Source organism: Trachurus japonicus, chromosome 3 (assembly GCF_045865225.1).
Source record: "Trachurus japonicus isolate A0001 chromosome 3, Traja_1.0".
Lineage (NCBI taxonomy): Eukaryota > Metazoa > Chordata > Actinopteri > Carangiformes > Carangidae > Trachurus > Trachurus japonicus.
In genome coordinates this window covers 33536254-33556506 of record NC_140909.1, presented here as the reverse complement: position 1 = coordinate 33556506, position 20253 = coordinate 33536254, and the positions used below count along the sequence as shown (strand labels likewise).

General features: G+C 43.5%; 1 protein-coding gene across 1 annotated transcript in view; it reads right to left on the bottom strand.

Annotated features, from left to right (window-relative positions):
* LOC146990254 (protein kinase C-binding protein NELL1-like) overlaps window positions 1-20253 on the bottom strand; it is a 293390-nt gene that overhangs the window by 149859 nt on the left and 123278 nt on the right. The window contains exon 12 of the mRNA XM_085771287.1: window positions 19471-19599. Within this exon, the coding sequence (XP_085627413.1) occupies window positions 19471-19599 (129 nt within the window). The remainder of the gene's footprint in view (window positions 1-19470; window positions 19600-20253) is intronic.

Genomic DNA, 20253 nt, shown 5'->3' with positions numbered 1-20253 from the left:
AGCTGGCTGGACACACTGGGGGAATGATGGACCAAAAAAAACAGGTGGACGGCTCCTCTCTCTTTGATGCAGGATGGAGAGATATAGAAGATCCTTTGTACCTACAGTCATCAGGCTTTTTAATTCTTCTGCAAATGGTAGGTGAGCTGCCAGACAAATGAATTTCCCCTTGGGGATTAATAAAGTCATTCTCAGCTTATCTTACTTTTTTTTTTTTTAAATCACAAAGTGCTTTACATTATAAAAATGATAATAATACTTCACTTTTATTTAGCTACAATGTGACTCACAAGAAAAAACAGACTTGATTTTTAAAAGTTCAAGAATTAGGGCACTACAAAAGACACTGTGCTAACCAACTGGCAGTGAAGGCAATTTCCAAAAATGACTGCCAGACCTTCACCGCGGCCTGACAGCCTCATCGTGCTGATGGAGCTGCAGTCTGCAGGACGCTATGGCCATATAGTTATTCTCACAGCTGGTGCAGTCACTCCGGATTGGACTGGATACTAATCATGTCTTTCAAAGCTCCCTGTCAGGTCAGTAACTTTGAGCAGGAGAGTAATTTAGTTCTATGACACTTAAGTCATTTGAGTTTTTGTCTTATTCACTCGTCTGGGCGTGTGCGTGCGTGTGTGAATGTGTGTGTGGAAGGCCAAGGACACTGTCTGAGCTAAGTGGAGATGACTGATGTCTTTGCAGTCATAATTGTGTCATTACCACCCTGTGGAACATGATCATTAGTCCCTGTGGTCTCTGCTGTAATTAACGGATCGGGGATGACTGAAGGGAAGACGGAGGAGGAGCTTCTGTCTGTGTCCACACTCCACTGCAGCCATATCTTCACCTTCCAGCCAAAAACACACAGGGAATGACCTCAAGTGATCATTTAGGATCCCATAATCCACTGCACACTAGTCACACTGTTTAATTGGATCCACTTTGTACACTCCAGAAGTGTCTGGAAAAATATCAATCAGTCAGGAGGTCTGGTCTCACCAGCGGATTTGTTCGGGTGGTCATCTTGGCATATTACCAAAAACAACCTAATACATTTCTAACGACCTGTTAATCTCAGGTTATTGAAATCTGTACATTTATACAACCTGGTACACTGCCAAATGAAAAGTCATCACTCATAACTCATCGATGAGGTTTTTGCATGGATGTTTAAGTATTTATTTTCTGATTAGCCAGTCTATAACTTGCATAACTTTGAATGCCCAAGCCTTTATAAAAACAATAACTCCTCTTAAACCGAGATAGATGAGGATTTGTTCAACAGAGCTACTTTAAAAATGTAAGATCACAGTATTATATGTTCTCCGACTTAACAGAGGCTTTTTCTCAACAGCAAGATAAAATAAAAAAGACTATATGAGAGAGTAGGTAAATAACCTTCATTATGTGACACTATACAGTAAGAGGAAAATGATTTTGTCCTCCCTTGTCTGACAGTAATTATGTTAAATGTTATGGCAGTCTATGACATATCATTGTGTAGTTTCCAAGAGAGGAGGAAATAATGGGTGACACTTATAGGATTGTCCGTGTATTATCAGTAGTCTTTCAACTGTTCTGCTCACACTAACTGGAAGCTAACAAAGACTATTGAAATGTAACGAATAAATCTCTGTGCGAGTAGATGACCCACATATAGTGTAACCTAACCATAAATTGTCCGAACCCTTGGGGCAAAACACTGATTCCCGTTAATGAAATAAAGCAGGCCTGTAGGTAATCTGCAATCACTCCCATTAGGCTACTTTGACAAAATAAGTTTTTCAAGCTTGCACAGGCGCTTTCAGGCTCAGTTCCAATGGAAATTTGAACACTTTAGTCCGTCGACCGTGCAGAGCAGCAAGCCAGCAAGTCCTCTGGCTCGAGGATTACCACCCCAATCCCCCCGCAGCTCAGAAATGGTCAGGAAATTGAACGGGAATAAGCGGGGATAAATAACCGTATGAGGAATGAGGCGAGGGAAAGGAGCGATGCCAAGGACAGCGTTGGCAGTGTTGGAACACATGCAGTCAGTGTAGTGCAGATGGCAGAGATGGATGCCACCCAGAAGAGAGTTTGAGAAGTGGGACAGGGAGGGAGAGGAGGGTGCAGCAGTATTCACACAGACACACACACACACGCACACACACACTGTACGCTGTCGTTCAGCGAAATGACTGCAATTCATTACAGGTCTTTCTTTCTGACCTTTTACCAGAGTGCTCACCCACTGTGACTCGAGCAGACCTCTGCCAGTGTTAAACAGGGAGCCGAGTCAATCCACCCGCTGCTCACCGAGAAGCTCTCCTCGCGCACTCAGACTTTTCGCACCATGAGCAGAGCTTGGCTGGGAGCGCTGCTTCTCTTTCCAGCTCTGTCCGCTCTTTCATTATCTCTGTCTGAGCAGTGGAAAATGGGTTTTAGTGTTATTTTTACCCCTGCCTGTCTGTCTGCTTGTTTATTATTGGGTAAGATGGTTTTATGTAACCTTCATCTAAGATGTCCACTTTCCTTTAACTAGGGTGTCATATTATCACCACTGTTTCTATCAGTTATCATAACAAACTTGTGGTACGCATGACTGAATTAATAAGTAGAGAGTGAAGTTGAAGATGAAACTTCAAAAAGGAACATTTAAGGGACTACACTTCCAGACAATGAAAGAATACCTGACAATTATCTCTTGACGTGTGCGGTGGTGTTTTTACGCGCAGAGTCAGACAAACTGCCTCTCCCTGTATTTCATTGTCTCCTTTCTGTGTTTGAGATGTTTCTGGCCTGCAACCTCTGTGCGCCGGGCCTGTAGCACTGAGGGAGTGAGGTCCAGGTTACATCACTGTCTGTGTCTCTCTCCTCAGTTCGCTGTCATGAATTTACAAAGAGCTGCATGTTTGCATATGTGTCTCTTTGACTGAGCTGTAGTCACAAGAAATCCGGCAGTGCAGCACCTTCTCACAGTACAGGGGTTGTGTGGAGGTGTGGGTGTGTTCCTTTGTACCACAGCGCTGTGAAACAGTGAGAAAACACTGATTTATTTTTCTGATTCACTGCTTTGTTTTCGCCAACGCTGCTCTCTCTCCCTTCATTCATTCTCTGGCTTGTTTCTGACCACCTCTCCATCCCTTAGAAGGTGACTTCACAAAAGCAACTGATAAATCCTGAATATTATGGCCTAGCTTTAAATATGAAGCTGTAACCAGAAGGCAGCGAGCCTGGCTTAGCACAATGAATGAAACAAAATCTCTGTACTGGCATCCCTAAAGCAAAACCTAACCAATCCATATCATGTTATCATACAGTGTATCTTTTGCATTGTCTGGCTGCTGGAAATGTCTTCACTGTCTTCACTTCACCTGGTGACACTGTAGAACTTCCTGGCTTTTGGTTAGCGCTGCTGCTAATGCTAGTTGTAGCTTTATATCCAATAGACATTGGTACTGATTACCCATACCTCTTCACCAGAAAATCAATAAGTCAAACTAAGCTGTATGTTGGATGTACATTGTGGAGAAAACAGTTTAAGCAGATGAATAGAACTTGAGTCTGAGTCTGAGTATGAATGAATGTATGAATTTTATTTCAAACGTGTTAGAAAAAAAAAAAAAATAAAAAAAATAAATAAATATATATATATATATATATATATATATATAAGTATCATCAAATCATAATATGCACAAGTTTGAAGTTTAAGATTCATCGATATAAATAACCAAGTCTTTAAAAAAGACTTCCTCTAACAGGCAGACTGAACATCTCTGAAACGCAAAACATAAACAGGCATTTTATCACTTTAACAGGTTTACAGGTACGATCCTATCTTCCAGCACATAGGTGCCGGCGGGAATATATAGTACGTTCGGATTGTGTTGTCTGGGAGGACAAACAACAAACGGTAAACTTTTTCAAAGGGCACAGCTAACAGTAGATTGTTGACAGAGGCTTGAACCTTTTAGCTCAACCTTGTCTTTATCTTCCTCTACTTACTGCTTGTCTGCAGACTGCACTCCCCCCAGCTCCTTCACTCACTAACCCCATCCTGACCCCGTCTTTCTACATCACACAGAACCGAGGAGGAGCGAGTCAGTGTTGCTCATTCGTTCCCTGTCATTACATCGTTGTTTTAACACGGCGGAAGCAGAGTTCCCACAGAGAACCTGATTGATTCACAGAAGTACAAACACAGCCAATTACTCTTTAATGCCGCTGAGTGAGAGCCAATTCAGCCAGTGGCACTTGCTGGTGCCACAAGAGACAGACGCGCGCACCACTGCTCCCATCATCGCAGCCTGAGTGAGGACAAATGAGGATTATCTAAACTGCTCCTAATCAATAAGTCACTTTCTCTTGCATCAAGCTTGGCAGTGAAGTGGCATTAGCAAAAGCTTCGACATGTTACAGATGTGTATTTCCCTGTTTCTGTGGCTCCTGGTGTTGTTATGTGTGACCAAACCCGGTGGGGGAAAGAAAGCAGAAGCTGTCAGTTTTAGCAGATTAGCTGTAGCATAAGGGCAGGTGCTGCACTCCGCGTGGAGACACATCGTGTTTTCTCGAGCTTATCTGAAAAACCAGGACAGGTACACACACACGCCACACACACACACACAAACACACGCTTGCACTTACACACACCTTCATCCCGACTGTGGAGGCTCTGCGGGCAGGCACTGCCCTTGATTAGCTCATTTCCAACCTCTGATATGATTCCAGCAGGTATGCACTCCCAGGGATCTGTCTGTTTGTAACTGCAGCCTCCCATCACCTTAAATCCCTCCGTCTGTCCATGGGGCTGTCTGTTACTCAGTGTGTCCATCTGTCCCTCACAGATGACTAATGCCTAGCTCTTCCTAACTCATTTGCAAACATGCACCGAAAGCACATCTATTGGTCTCAGGAACATGGAGAGACAAGATAGGTAGAAATCCTGCACAAATGACTTTATAAGCCCTAAATTATTGGTCCCACACATGGAGGACACATACAGTACAGAGATATGGGCTCTGACATGAGAAGCACTTAGTGACCAAAGACTCCAGAAGAGTGTCCAGAAGAACTGACGGGCCAACCGAAACAATGGCATTTAAGGTGTCAGTTCCTCCTACACGTTTTTAATGGTTTTCAGTATCTCAAACAAAAGTACCGTCCATCTCCACCTCACTGGGAGGATACAGAAATTTGAAATGTTCAAGTTGTGAGCAAAAGTTGTACAATTTAAAACTTAAAGAAATAAAAATTAAAAAGAAATCCTTTTAAAAGTGTTTCAAGGTCACTGGTCTTTTTCTTGGAATGATGCTAAGTGTGGTGGCCACACATGGTGACCACCTTTAAGTTGAGTTTGTTTTGCCTTTTCTTTGAAATAATGACACACATTTAGTTCTTTTCAAAATCACGTTTATTGGCAAGTGTTGATTAATTTGAGTGCACGCATTTTGATTGACATTCTGTTGATTTGCATTCTCTTTGTTTGAGTTCGCTCACCTCACCATGTGTGTGTCTTGTTGCAGCTCCCCAGACCTGAAAGGAGGCGGCGCCATCCAAGGTGGCCTCTTATGGAAGTGGGGACAGTGATTGGAAGAGGCCAACTTGGAGGTGCCAGCGGGGAGGCTGCTTTTTCTTTGAGATTTAGTTAAATTATCACATAAACTTAAGAACTCTAAATCTTCTCAATTGAGTGTTTATATTTAGTATGTTTAGGTTACTACTTTGTAGTCTTTGTTTATATTATGTTTTGATGGTATTATGAGTGTGATAGGTTGTTTGTCTTCCCCCACCTATTGTCTGTCGGCTAGCCATTGTCTATATAAGCCCTACCTAGTGTGTCATTTGTCAGGTCAGTTATGTTGAGTTAAGTTGCTGTTTGTTTAAGTTGACCTCAGTTTAAGTTATTAGGGCCCTCATTTAGAGTGATTATTTTTGTATTTTCATTATTATACTTTTGATGTTCTTTTGAATTGAGTTTGTTAATAAATTAACATCTGTTTGGACATTTACACCTTGAGTTCTCTGGTCTTTGCTGTTTGGTCCCTGACATTTGGTGGCAGTGGTGGGATCATTCAGTGGAGAACCAGGTGTATTTTTTTCTTTGTTCCTCTCCATGTTTTTTTTTTTTTTTTTCTCGTTTTGCCCCTTCCTTCCATTTTTTTTTCTGGAAGTTGAAGGATGAGAGGAAGAGGAGGGAGAGTAAGCAGAGCAGGTGGTGGCCGAGGACAGCAGCTGGAAATGGAGAAGCAATCAAACTATGAGGGAGATGAGCAGGGAGCTACTGGTGGGGTGTCTGACGAGGCAGAAGAGGGCAGCGAACCTACCATTGGAGATCTGACGAGCATTCTGCAGGCATACATGGGACAGCAGACAGAACGGGAAGCCCAATGGAACAAAGAGGTGGCCCGGCAGGATGAAAGGTTTAAGTCTTTGCAACACCAGTTCAGTCTCCTCCAGCTAGAGGTGCAGACACGGACTGCCTCTGTGTCTCAACCCGCTCCATTAACACCTCGTCAGGTAGATGCAAATCCTGCTATCCAGGCTCCGACTGCTTCTCTTCCAGCAACTGTTCAGCAATCTGGAGCCACACAAGGTCAGTCTCGGTTCTTTAGGGAACCCAAACTTCAAAAATTATCTGATTCAGATGATATTGAACATTTCCTTATCACCTTTGAAAGAATAGCAGTTGCTTGTCAGTGGCCAAGGTCAGAGTGGGCTTTTCAACTGATTCCACTGCTAACAGGTAAAGCCAGGAGTGCATATGTTCATATGGATGTCAATGAAAGCCTTGATTATGAGGAAGTGAAGGCTGTGATTCTCAAGAAATATGATATTAACCCAGAAACTTATCGACAGAGGTTCCGAGCTCTTCAGGTGGAGCCTGAGGAAACGCCAAAGGAACTGTATGTAAGACTGAAAGAACTTTATGTGAAGTGGGTACAACCAAAAAACAAAACGATTGAAGAAATTGGTGAAACTGTTATTCTTGAGCAGTATTTACGAATGTTGTCTCCCGAGCTCCAGGTCTGGATTAAAGAACAGGATCCTCAGACTGCAGCTAAGGCCGCCTCCTTGGCTGACGTGTTTGTGGCAGCACGTCCAAAGAACCAGTCCTGGGCCTACAGATCCTGGAAGCCAACTAAATACATCCCAAAACCAGGCTTGGATCAGTACACCTCAGGGGCAGCACTGCCTGTTGGTAAGCCTCCTGTAAGGGAGAATCAAACAGTTTCCAATGTTAACTCAAAGAACTTTAACCCAAAGAACTTTAAACCCCTCATCTGCTACTTATGTGGTCAAGAGGGTCACACAAAACCAAGGTGCCCTCAAAATTCAGTAAAGTTGACACAGATGTGCTATGTACCAAGACAGAAATGTGGACCTGACATGAGAGCTCAACAGCCCCTGAGAGTGACCTCAGTTGAGATAAATGGGCAGAATCTTAAAGCACTCATTGACACAGGAAGCACACAAACTCTGGTGCATCGTCATTATGTTCCTGATCATGTCATTTGTACTACTGAGACAGTTTCCATCTGTTGTGTTCATGGAGATGAAAAACCGTACCCTACAGCAAATGTATATGTGAAAGTGCAAGGAAATACTTATTTGCTGAGTGTGGGGGTCACAGATAATCTTCCGTTTCCTGTAGTACTTGGCCATGATTTGCCTGTTCTTCTGGATTTGATCCACCCAGTGCAGCCCTGTAATGTAGCTCTGACACGGGCCCAGGCAAAACAATCAGATGAGATGGTGCAAACTTTAAATACTCTACCATTCTATGATGCGGAAATCCAATCAGGTCCCAGTAAACCTTGTAAATCTCGCCGGCAGAGGCGCCAGGAGAAGTTCAGGCACACAGCAGTGGAGCCCTGTGTTTCCCCTGACTTACCACTAGGTGTTAAGCTCCCAGAGAATATAGGACAGCTGCAGCAGCAGGATACAAGCCTAGCTGGGTTTCTGCAGGAGGTCAGAGGGAGCAGCGGGGTTGGAAGGGACAAGCCTAGCACTGGAGGCTATGTTCTAGAGAATGGCATCCTTTACCGCTGCTACAAGTCAGTTAGACAGCTGATGGTTCCAAAAGTGGCCAGAGACACAATCCTCACTCTGGGTCATTCAATTCCTTGGGCTGGCCACCTGGGGAAGCATAAGACCATAGCGAGGATCCAGCGCTACTTTCACTGGCCAGGCCTACAGAAAGATGTGGCACAGTTCTGTAGGAGCTGTCCAGAGTGCCAACAGACATCAGCTAAGTTTCCCAGTAAAGTGCCCCTCCAACCTCTTCCAATAATTGGTACACCATTTGAACGCCTGGGAATGGACATTGTGGGCCCGGTGGAGAAGAGCAAGGCAGGAAACAGATTTATGTTGGTCATAACAGATTATGCCACTAAATACCCTGAAGTGTTTCCACTAAAGACTGTCAAAGCTAAACCAATTGCATTGTGCTTGGTGCAGTTTTTTTCAAGGGTTGGCTTTCCCCAGGAGATACTGACCGACCGGGGCTCCAACTTCATGTCCAGATTGCTGAAGGATGTGTACCAGCTTCTGGGTATCAGAGGTTTGAGGACGACACCCTATCACCCACAGACAGACGGCCTCACAGAACGGTTTAATCAAACATTGAAGCAGATGCTCCGTAAGTTCGTGAACGACACAGGCTCAGACTGGGACCAGTGGCTCCCTTATCTCATGTTCGCATATAGAGAAGTGCCACAAGCCTCGACTGGCTTCTCACCATTTGAACTTCTTTTTGGTCATGAGGTCAGGGGCCCTTTAACCTGCTAAAAGAAATATGGGAGGGGGATAAAGGGAGCAAAGAACCTGTTAATGTTGTATCATATGTTCTCCAGATGAGGGAGAAGCTGGACAAAATGACTGCTCTGGCCCGGGAAAACATGGCCGCTGCACAGCATCAACAGAGGACCTGGTATGACCGAACGGCTCGAGAGAGGGGTTTTGACCCTGGCCAGAAAGTGTTGGTGATGTTACCCACTAAGGAGAGCAAGCTATTGGCCAAGTGGCAAGGACCCTTCGAGGTAATTAAAAAACTTGGCTCTACCACCTATAAAATCTCTACCCCAGGTCACAGTCGCCCTACTCGGACCCTGCATGTCAACCTGCTAAAGGAGTGGGTCCCTCGGCCGGGGGAGGCGTCTACTGTGCTCCTCATCAGAGAGGTATTGGATGAGGAGGAGGAGGAGGAGCAGTATCTGCCAGTGTCGGGTCCCTCGTCAGCTGACCTTGGACATTTATCTGAAGTGCAGCAATCACAGGTGAGAGCTCTGTGTGCACCTGATGTCTTTCAAGCCGACCCAGGCCGCACAGATGTCATTCAGCATCATATTACACTTAAAGAGGGTGCGTCAATCAGACGTATGAGCTATCGAATCCCAGAACGCCTGCTTGATCCACTTAAGAAAGAGATTGATCTGATGCTGTCCATGGGGATTATTGAGGTCTCCCAGAGTGAGTGGTGTAACCCTATTGTTCTGGTACCCAAAAAGGATGGCACCATGAGATTTTGTATGGACTTTAGGTATTTAAACACCATCTCTAAGTTTGACTCGTATCCAACTCCTCGCATTGATGACCTCATAGAGAGGTTGGGCAAGGCCAAATACCTAACCACTATTGACCTCTCTAAAGGCTACTGGCAGGTCCCTTTGTCACAGCAGTGTCGTGAGCTGACCGCTTTCCGGACTCCATGGGGACTCTTCCATTTCACTGTTATGCCTTTCGGATTGCATGGGGCTCCAGCGACCTTCCAAAGGCTCATGGATAAGGTACTGATTGGCCTGTCACATTTTGCTTCTGCTTATTTGGACGATGTTGTTGTTTACAGTCATTCTTGGGAGGAACATGTGAAACATCTCAAATCTGTTTTTGAGTGTCTGAGCAAAGCAGGATTAACCATAAATCCAGGAAAATGTATGCTGGCCAGAGCAGAGGTGGAGTACCTCGGCTATGTCATTGGGAGTGGTGTCATCAAGCCCCAAGTGCAGAAGGTGGAGGCTATTCGATCCTGCCCCTTGCCCCAGACCAGAACCCAGCTGAGGTCATTCATTGGCATGGCAGGTTGGTACCATAGGTTTATACCTAATTACTCTGCTCGAGCTGCTGTGCTTACAGATATGGTCAGCCCACGACATCCAAATCAGCTGCGCTGGACTGAGGAAGCGAAGAACGCCTTCATGGATATTCAGCAAGCACTGGGTGGTGAGACATTGCTGCACTGCCCTGACTTTGAAAAGCAGTTTATTCTGCAGACTGATGCTTCAGACAGAGGGCTGGGTGCAGTACTGCTTCAGGGCCTTCCAGACGATCGTCGCCCTGTGGCGTTCATCAGCAGGAAGCTGTATCCACGAGAAAGGCGTTATTCGACAGTGGAGAAGGAATGCCTGGCAGTTAAGTGGGCCCTGGATTCCCTTAAATATTATCTGCTTGGGAGGGAGTTTGTCCTGGAGACGGACCACAAGGCCCTGAAGTGGCTTCAGAAGATGAAGGATGCCAACAGCCGCATAACACGCTGGTACCTAGCCATGCAGCCCTACCAGTTTGAGGTCCATCACATCCCCGGCAAGATGAATGCTACAGCAGACTACCTGTCCCGTTGCCTCAGTGAGAATCCAGAGGAGGGGGAGTGTGTGGTGGCCACACATGGTGACCACCTTTAAGTTGAGTTTGTTTTGCCTTTTCTTTGAAATAATGACACACATTTAGTTCTTTTCAAAATCACGTTTATTGGCAAGTGTTGATTAATTTGAGTGCACGCATTTTGATTGACATTCTGTTGATTTGCATTCTCTTTGTTTGAGTTCGCTCACCTCACCATGTGTGTGTCTTGTTGCAGCTCCCCAGACCTGAAAGGAGGCGGCGCCATCCAAGGTGGCCTCTTATGGAAGTGGGGACAGTGATTGGAAGAGGCCAACTTGGAGGTGCCAGCGGGGAGGCTGCTTTTTCTTTGAGATTTAGTTAAATTATCACATAAACTTAAGAACTCTAAATCTTCTCAATTGAGTGTTTATATTTAGTATGTTTAGGTTACTACTTTGTAGTCTTTGTTTATATTATGTTTTGATGGTATTATGAGTGTGATAGGTTGTTTGTCTTCCCCCACCTATTGTCTGTCGGCTAGCCATTGTCTATATAAGCCCTACCTAGTGTGTCATTTGTCAGGTCAGTTATGTTGAGTTAAGTTGCTGTTTGTTTAAGTTGACCTCAGTTTAAGTTATTAGGGCCCTCATTTAGAGTGATTATTTTTGTATTTTCATTATTATACTTTTGATGTTCTTTTGAATTGAGTTTGTTAATAAATTAACATCTGTTTGGACATTTACACCTTGAGTTCTCTGGTCTTTGCTGTTTGGTCCCTGACACTAAGCCTTTTCATTTTTTAGCTACTTGAGCTTCACAAGAGTCCCCCTCGCCCCCTGGGTTAACGAGAACAAGACTCATAGAGAAATCAATACTTAAGTAAACCAGGATGCCACTCAGCAGAGCACAATCCTCCACCAAGGCCAAACAATCTGTCGCATGTCTGTGAGACCTGGATTATTATCAGGATCTGTGTCAAATCACTCAAGGTCATTGACTTCATCACATAAAAATGTTAGATTTTTTTACATCAACAGTCAAACATTACTTCAAAAGAATTTGACAAAAAGTTTCAATATATTCCCCTCACGCAGATTGCGCAAGAAAGTGTTTTTTTGTTTGTTTTTTTAATGACACATCCCTCCACCAAGTTTAGTGCAGAAGTGTTCTGTATTTTTCTCTGATTCTGCTGACAAAGAAACAAAACCCACTTGATGTAACTCATCATATTTGTCAAATGCAGATTTTTCAAAAACATCTTCAACGCTGGCCTCGTCAGATTTGCATTATAAACGAGGCTGTTTGTTTCAAAGGATCTGACAAATTGTAATACAGGACATGCTGCACTCTCAAGCAGACATGACTACGACCCACAACTTTTCTTCCCAGTTCTACAGCCATTTCTACACAGAGCATACACAGACCGACAGCAGTGTGAATGTAAACAATGTCTACCCCACATGCCTCGAATCACTCAGTGCCGACCAATGATATCACACGCTGAAATCTGACCTCCTGGCAGATTAAGATTAATCAGAATAATATGAAATATAAGCAAAATGAAAATACAACTGAAACAGCAAATATCTACTTGTTAACTGTTTAAATCAGTTTCAGCTCACTGTCATTTCAATGATCAAAATTCAAATTATATGTATATGTATGATGTAGTGTAGATATAGATATATAAAATAAACACTGCTTCAATCTTTTATTTAGAATTTTAAATCTATTTGTGGTGTAATGCTTAATATGCTTAATGCAGCAGTAACCTATATGACAGATCTGTTCCCAGTTCCAGTTTTGAAAGAAACTTATGTGCAGATGAGTGACAACCTGGCGAGGGAAAAAAAAAGTTGTCTTAAACTCTTCCAATTTCTGCGTCATCAAAAGCCAAGGTGATTCCTGAAGACCTTTTTGTTAGCCTTTTGTGTCCAACAAGAGCAAAATGGACAAGACATTGATTACAGCCACTTAAAACCCACACACACTATAGATTTTATGTAAAACACTGCCTGGACACAGATTGATGTGACTGCATCCAGTGGTGGCACTGATAGCCTGCTCTAAAGTGATTTTATCGACCTCATTTTCAATTAAGGTAACTCAGTGAGACAGGAGCGCCTCATCTACGGTGCATAAGATGATGCATCTCTGCAACGTTACACTATCAAAGCATAAGGAAGATGTGCAGTACAGTAACCTTTCTATGCAAAATGGTGAAGCTCATCATGATGCATGAAATGATCTATATGAAGACTGCGACTGACTGATTGCTCCTTGCACCTCCCAGAATGCATCCACCACAACGCCTGAAGCGTTTCCAAGCAGTTCCAGTTGTAGCAGCAGTGTTGCTATTAGCACCAAAGTCACAGCATATTATGAGCGAGTGGTAAAAGTCTGGGAGAGAGAGAGAGCAAAGAAAAGAAGAGGAGTTGAAATCTGCTGTGGTGTCAGCGGAGATTGACTGGAGATCAGGGACATCATAAAGTGCCTCGCCAGAGCCTGTTAGCTAAAGGGACACATCAGAGAGTCAGTCCCTGAACCCAGGGAGATCGGCTGCTCCGGAGCTAAATGAAAGCGAGCTGAACAAACAGAAATAGCCCCGTTAGGTTTGATGTGTTGGCCTCTAATCTTATTACTCATAGCAGCAAAAAAAAAAAAAAGAAAGAAGGGAAAAAAACTGTGAGCTGTGAGCCAAAAAAAAGCGAAAGATGGCAGCCCAGGGTGATGATTGACAGGAATATGAAGTAGCGAGGGCTTATTAACACAATTTTGATTTAATGCATGCTAATTAGGCTCAATTAAACTTAGCTATTGTACTTGAGACCAAACAGCTGGTGTAGCTGGTGAAACAAACCCAAATTGTAAGTAAACAAAGGGGCAGGTTGATGTTTTGGTGGTTCGACATCAGGGCTGCTGAGGAGTTACAGGGCACAACAGGAGCTACTGCTGCCATTAATGTGGGTAGAGTGACCCGCAAGGGCTCTTAACAGTAGGATAAAATTCTCCATAACAACCTCCTGAGACAATTTCTATGGAAATAAGCTTCAACTCTGCATATGTGAAAATGCTTGACTCGACTGGAGCGTCTCACTAACTGCTTTGACTTTTTCCCTAATGTGTGCAGCCATAAACATTTCCAAGGATGCGCCGTGGTGATGGGGCTTTTAATGGGAAACATGGAGGAGGCAGGAAGTGCACAGAAGAGGCATTTGAAAGTCTGTAAAAAATAAATAAATATATAAAAATCATGGGGTCTGCTTCCCACAGAGCAAGAGATGATTTGGTTATACTGGGGGGAAATATGGCCATATAAAGCTGAGAGCGTATGCAATGAAAGGAAGAGATGCAGTACTGTAGGTGCATTTTGGTTCAACATTAGGCTCATGCTGGGATTTCACCTCATATGGAAAAAAAAAAAAACCTGTGGTAATAACCGGCCATTTGGGAGGAAGGTCCCTGCAGCCAGGAAACAGGGAATTATGTTTTTTGTCTAATGCAGCCATTTTTGACATTAGCAGGTCTGTCACTTTCTTTATTTAGAGCTTTGCTGTGAGTTGATTCCACCCACTGAGTTTCAACAATAAAAATGGGACATTTCAGGCTACAATTAAAATACTGTCAGCAAAACAACAACACTGCCTGTGTCCTCTGGAGTCGAGAGAGGATACAGAAGACCTGCCGGGACTCGACTCGGGGAAGAATCTCGCTGATAGCACAAACAAAAGCTGGCGAGGATAATAAGCCCATGATAAACCCATTAGCACAAATGTTCAAATCTGCGATGTATACCGAGCGGAGCAGCATCAGGTGGTGTGACACTGAGGTGGAAAGAGAACACAACCCCTGAGATGTATTCAGTGCTTTTTGTTAGTGTAATTAGTACTCTAACACCTCCGTTGCAGCACCCACAGCCGTCCAGTCAAAGGATTTATCCAACTACATTTCTCTGATGTCTCTGTGTGCACACTAACACAGTAGCTAAGATATTGTAAGTACCATAGGTGCAGACATGTCCGTGATCTCCAACCCTTGCCCCAGGAAAACATTACACCACTTCACAACATCCGTCACATGCTTTTGTTTTTTCTACAGTTGTCTACCTCTGTGAACAGTATGATCATCTTAAACCAAGGCAACAGCACATTTCACATTGCCTACAATAAATGTATTAGATATTCAAAAATCTCACACCTCCTGTTGCTCCACATAACAGTTTCACCAGAGCTTCGCACCAGCATTTAAATAAAGCAAAACTCGGGGCCAAGCTGTAAGATTGAGATGTCCTGATATAAAATGTAATGGGAATGCCACTGTCACCTCCACATTGTTTTTATTTTTTTTTGTATTATCACTTACATAATGGATGAGACATCTTGTTTTACAGAATGGAGCTCCCTCTGCATCATACATGATTAATTAACTGCAGAGAAAACTCAGATGGTAAAATCTATATTCACTGTTTGCTACAGAGTTAATATAAATCTATATTTTCCTATCTATAGTCACGACTTTTCAGGAAGCATGAGAAATTGCTTTGAACAACTAAGGTTAGAAGGCTGAATAATATACTTCAGCTGTATATGAAATATTGCAATTGCAAACGCTCAGGTAGCAAGCTTTTTATGGTGTATTGTGGAATATGCTGATGCTGCTGATAGAGTTTAGTAGGACTGAGACAAGGTAATAGACACAGAGTTAAAGGTCTTTGAAGTAACTGTGAACATGACCTTTAGTGTAAACAGTCATTTCATCTGGAGACCATTAGAACTGACTGGCCTGGCCTACTGCACCTCATGTGTGCATGCTGTTACTGAGGCAGAGCACTGACTGTATAGAGCCAGCAAACCAGCGGTTAGCCCTATTGGAGCCTTTGAGTTGTTGAGTGTTGACAAGACCAATCAATAGAAACCGCTGCCTTCTCCCAGGCTTCCTCCAGGATTGGAAATTATTTCCCAGGCTATAGAGGAGGAGCAGCCGTCTAACATCCGCTCTGCTGGAAGATCCTTCCAACTGGACTCATCTCTGAAATCTAGGAGGATGTCAGCCCATATGCAGTGATACATCTTTAATGGGGTAAATAAACACGTACAGTAGGCCTCGGTGGGCAGGATAGTGAGGCACAAGCCATCATCAGCGTAACCTGTGTTTGTGTTTCTACATGTGTGCAGATTCTGCATATGCATGCACATTCCTGAGGTTAGGCAGATGGCTTTGAATATTAACACAACCACCCCCTCCTCTTGCTGGGTGCAGCAATCAGGCCTGTGTGATGCATCGTTCAGCAGACAGACACACATTAATCTGTAGGTTCACTGACTTCACTTCTACTGCACAAAAATAAAAACTAGTATCACTGCCTCAGGCAAACAGTCAAGTTTCAGGACACATGGTAAAAATTTCCCGACTTACAGTACCAAATAATTGGGGTTTCCCAAAGCTTCCCAAAACATTTGGACGTTAAAGCATTAGACAGATACTGTTTCCCCCTTATATTTCTCAAACACACACTGATTTTATTCATGACTTTGCATTAATGTTTTTAGTTTTTTAATTGGGTCTAAGAATATTTCTGGAGATCATTAGCATTACCAACTTTATTTTAAATAACATAAATATGGAGAGACAACAGCCTTGGTCTAGTCCTGGGTTCCGGTGAAGCCTACAGCTAATTCTTTGACCTCAAAATTCAAGACATCTATTTATCCACGACATGTGTAGCTGATGTTATCTGGCCCTCTGCATTGTGTTTGGTACGGACTGCCCCGGGTGGGGTTTTGCCAAGAGGTCAATGAAGCTTGGCGGTCTGGTTTACACATCCTTTATGGGAGAGTGAGTGCACCGCGGCCCTTCCGTTACACCCACCCCCCTGAACTCACTCCACCCAAGGCATCCGGGTCACGGCACCACTGTAGCCGATGTTACCTGTCCCTCTGCGTTGTGTTCGACACCGACTGCCCCAGGTGAGGTCGAACCCTGGTCAGTGACTGCTTGGCTGTCTGGTTTGCATGTCCTTTATGGGTATGGGACCTTCTGTTACACATGCAGTGTCGGTGCCATTCACTTTAAACAAAGAGAGTGGATACTGAGCAAAAGTAATAAGTAGTGGGAGGAGTGAAATATTATCCCACAGCTACGGTGGTGATTTTTTTTATTTAAGTAACAGCAAACATTCCAGACACATATTAATGTAAGTCTTATGTTTACAAAGAGAAGAAAGACTGAAGTTATAGCTCCCAACACATCACATGCCACTCAGCACTTATCCAAAGTTAGACACACAGGAGACCAAAATCCCACAGGAATATCCCACTGTAATTAGGTTCTCAGCATAATAAGAGGAAGAGAATAATTACAGCACCACAAGGTGACTGAATACAAAGCACAGTCTGGCCTCGCTTTGAAATCCTCCAGCCCCTCCTCAGACAGCCCTCTGATTACACGTAAATAATCTCATATTCAATCATTTAGGTGCACATTAAAGCATTTATGAGGATATAATGGTCATATTTAATGACAGCTTGGAGACAAAGCCAGACACATTCTCCCGTTGATTAAGTACAACAGGAGAAATTAATTTGCACTGTAAAACATCTATTATCAGAGTGCTGAGCTTCGTTTACAGCTAAAAAAAAACACAATAATGATGTGATTTCCCGAAGTCTGCTGTTATTCTAAGCCAATTTAAGTTGGAGGTGAGAGTGGAACCAAGTCAAATATCACCATACTGTAAAGCAGGATTCCAACTAATCCATGTACAATAGAGGTTTGAGCTGCCTTAAGGGACCAACTCCCAAACATGGATAATTCTGCCATAACCAATAGATCCGTGGCTCCACGATTTAAAAAGTTGATCTAACAATCAGCGCTTCCCAGCCCTCACTCATATGGTGTGAGACTGTTGTGGATTGGAGCGGAGCTCTGGGTAAACCTCTTTACCATGCAGATCAAACAGACGCAAACAGACTGGAGGGCTTGTGGCTACCCCGGCTTTCAGCGTGTTTCGTGTATTCAGTCTGCCGTGGCTCCGACCCAAAGACAACTGCATCGAGCATCGAGCAAATCCTTCAATCCGCCGACTGCCGCTCCCAAGCCTCTTAATCAAATAAGGCCATTGGCTCCATCACAAGTGCTCATGGGTCTCAAGCACACACAGACTGGGGCTTCTACTCTGCCAAGTCCTACAGTCAACATACCGGAAGCACGCTGGCGCTCTTAGTGACGAGTTTTCCACAGAGGCTGGGGATCCCGATCAGTTTAAGACAACTTGAAACTCAGATTACAGGTTTTCGAGGAAAAATGAAGACACGGGTTCAAAGTCCCACATGCAAGGGGAGCTTTTCTGCTGCAAGTTTAGTTTAAATCTGAGAAGAAAATCTGAGCACGGGCAAAATAATTACAGTAAAATTAAAGAGTAATGGATGTGCCTTCTCACTGACATTTCACTGACAACCAGAACTGCGTGGTTTGCAGGCAAGTCAATTTCACTTCATTGCTACAGTACCAAAAAAAACTATATTGAGAAACATTTAATGTGTTTTAAATAGATAATGCATCACTGTGAACATTGAACCTGTCTTGTATTCTTTGTTACTGTCACATGTTCTGCATAATTCTAATGTAAAAAAAAGTCATATTTTCTGCAGTTCTGTATTAAACCTTTGTCTTCTGTGTTTTATTTTCCTGAGACTCAGCTATTGCCTGTAATTCATTTTCAGACTCTTAATTACATCAACTGGCAGATACTTTTATCTGGAGCAACTTCAAATTAGTGCAATCGGCCATCAGAGGAAGAAGACCAGAGACCTCATGTCAAAGCTTAACTGATCACACCACAGTAAAACTCACTGCTGCATTGCCATTGGATTTTGAATATATTGTATATTTTAATAAATGTTGGAATTTTTATTTTCAGACAGATATGAAATGAGACACAGAGAGAGAAATCTGTCATAAACTCTGTCCTAAAAGATCAAGTCCTCAGGTCTTCTTCAAGATCTAAATGAAAGCCTGAGGACTAAGGCGTCGTCTGTTTGAATCAAAGTAAAATAGTTGTGTAGTCGGAGTGTGCAACACTTTGTTCCTGCTCTCAGGTCTATATCCACTGATCAGCAAATCATTACAACCTTTGGTGTGTGTTACTCTTTCATTGCATCCTTTGTAAAGTTGCCAGCAGTAATGAACCTTTCTGATCCCTCACCAGCCTTAACCATGGAAACATTTTCACACAGCAGACAAAGCCATCGCCGTTTCACAGATCTTGCTCTCCTCTCAACATTCACTAATACCCACTCCTTGTGCAACAGCTGATGCCACAACAATCGGTCCAGACCTCTCTTCACAACCGACTTCATATCACTGCTTCCATACAACAAGCCTTGTTACCCCTGACAGCCACCGTCATGTCACACACTCTTTCTAGTTCATTGGTTTTCCATGATGGCGGCCACCTATGTGCAGCGGCTTTGAGGTCTGCAGCTTGGTGTTTTTTTGGGGGTTTTTTTTGCGTATTTCCTGGTGTGTACTCGAGCTTTGCTCTTAAAGCACGTTGGCAGGCTTTTAACCTACCTCGTTCCTTGTTTTTATGTTGAAGAGTGTTAATCTGTTTCCTGCTTTTAAAATGTGTAAGTATGAATGCCACCACTGTGATGGGCAGTTGCAATTTCATTGTATTTTAATGCAGTGATAATAAAGGCCTCTCTCTCTCTCTGTTGATATCAGATCATTACAAGTCTCTTACCCAGGGCCTGCAAGGAAGCCCTATTAAAAAACCACTATACAGTAACAATTAATGCTTACACACCACCACCCACACTGCTTTTAACACCCTGAGCTATTAGACATTATGTGCCCTGGCCCAGCTTGAGCGGGGTTAAGGTACAGTCCTACCTTCGCAGTAAGTAGAATCCCCATGGATGGAGGCATAGCCGCTCTTGCATTCACACTCTGCTTTAGTATTCCGGTTTTTACACTCCGAGTTTTCTCCACAAATGAGTCCCTCTGCGCAGAAGTCATAACCTGGAAGAGAGGACCAAAGGAAGCCTTGATTTACGTCACTCTTAAAATTTGCTCACTCAAGGCAGTGAAAAACTGTGTGCACACAAACACAAACACAGACACACAGACACACACACACACACACACAAACTCATAACTGTGCCAGAGATGAAAGCGGACGAATGCACAGATTAATAACCTTGTTCCTGTCACCTACAACACTGGATGACAAGAAGCTGATGAATGAAAGTTTATGTTTGCGGTAGATTTGGTGCAATAATAAAGTTTTGTGAACAAACACTATGGAAAAAAAAACAACAACAAACAAAACACTGCCTTTTACTCAGGTGTTGTGCAGTGGGGACTAAGGATCTCCTGAACCTCTTAGTTCTGCAGGGTGGCTTGTATTGTGTTTGTATCTGAGAAGCCCTGCATCTTACACTGTGTATGTCTCAACAACAGTCCTAAGTGAGTCCAGTCTCCTGCCAATCAAAGACCTTTCCAGCATAAAACAGGTCACTAACCACACATGCAGCATTTCACTGCACTGCAATGTAAAAAGGCCCGAGCTTCTTGAGGAGAAGAGCCAGCTGTGCCACTTCCTGTAGACGACACATGTGGAAGTCCTACAGTAGGTGTTAATAAGTGTGCACCACCTGAGTGTCATTGCCTCAT